Raw genomic sequence first — 673 nt, forward strand, 5'->3', positions numbered from 1 at the left:
TGGCAGGGGGATGGGGACGGGGACCCCCCCAACCCGCTGCCGCCCCCGCGGGGGACCCTCCCTGGGGAGCAGCCTTACCCATCCTGAGACCCTGCATCCCGGGCTCCAGGAGCATCGCCATGGCGGCCGCGCCTTCCCGGCTGCAAGAGAAGGAAGCGGGACGGTGGGACGAGGGTCCGTGTGCCCGGAGGCGCTGGCTGCCCCCTCGGCAGCGGGGTGCACAGCGTGCGATGGGCTGGGGAGCCCAGGGGGTCCCCTCGCCCCCCCCGGAGCCTCACTGGGTGAGCCTGGGCTCAAGCCCCCCTCGAAGACCCGGCAGGGACCCCGCATCCCCCCCGGAAGTGCACACCCCACCGGCGCTGGCCTGGCCACTGGCCCTGCTGCTAGCCCAGCCTCTGCCGGAGGGGGGGACCGGGTTCCTTTCATTAAGCAGATGTGGGCGATACAGATGTGGGCAACACAGATGTGCGCAGAACACCCTTCCACCAGCAGATTTTTAGGCTTGCTTAAAGAAGGAGACCGGGGGTGGGCGAACCTTTAACGTTATTTTCTCAATCGCAGCGGCCAAGGCTGCCCCGGGCCAGGCTCCCTGCAGCATGGTGGCCGCGCTGGCCGGAGCGGGAAGGGTCGAAGGTGTCCCTAGGGGCTGTGACCCAGCATTGACCAGCTCCAG

The 673-nt window shown here is 68.9% G+C and overlaps 1 protein-coding gene across 1 annotated transcript in view; it reads right to left on the minus strand.

Moving 5' to 3' along the window:
- The window catches only part of LOC104126879 (heat shock 70 kDa protein 12B-like), a gene marked incomplete at its 3' end in the record, with an annotated part of 11,192 nt that extends 11,071 nt beyond the window's left edge, over positions 1 to 121 (minus strand). The window contains exon 1 of the mRNA XM_035894960.1: positions 79 to 121. Coding sequence (XP_035750853.1) covers positions 79 to 121 — 43 coding nt within the window. The remainder of the gene's footprint in view (positions 1 to 78) is intronic.
- Positions 122 to 673: the final 552 nt, after the last annotated feature.

Source organism: Egretta garzetta, unplaced genomic scaffold (genome assembly GCF_000687185.1).
Source record: "Egretta garzetta isolate BGI_Z169 unplaced genomic scaffold, ASM68718v1 scaffold1585, whole genome shotgun sequence".
Classification (NCBI taxonomy): domain Eukaryota; kingdom Metazoa; phylum Chordata; class Aves; order Pelecaniformes; family Ardeidae; genus Egretta; species Egretta garzetta.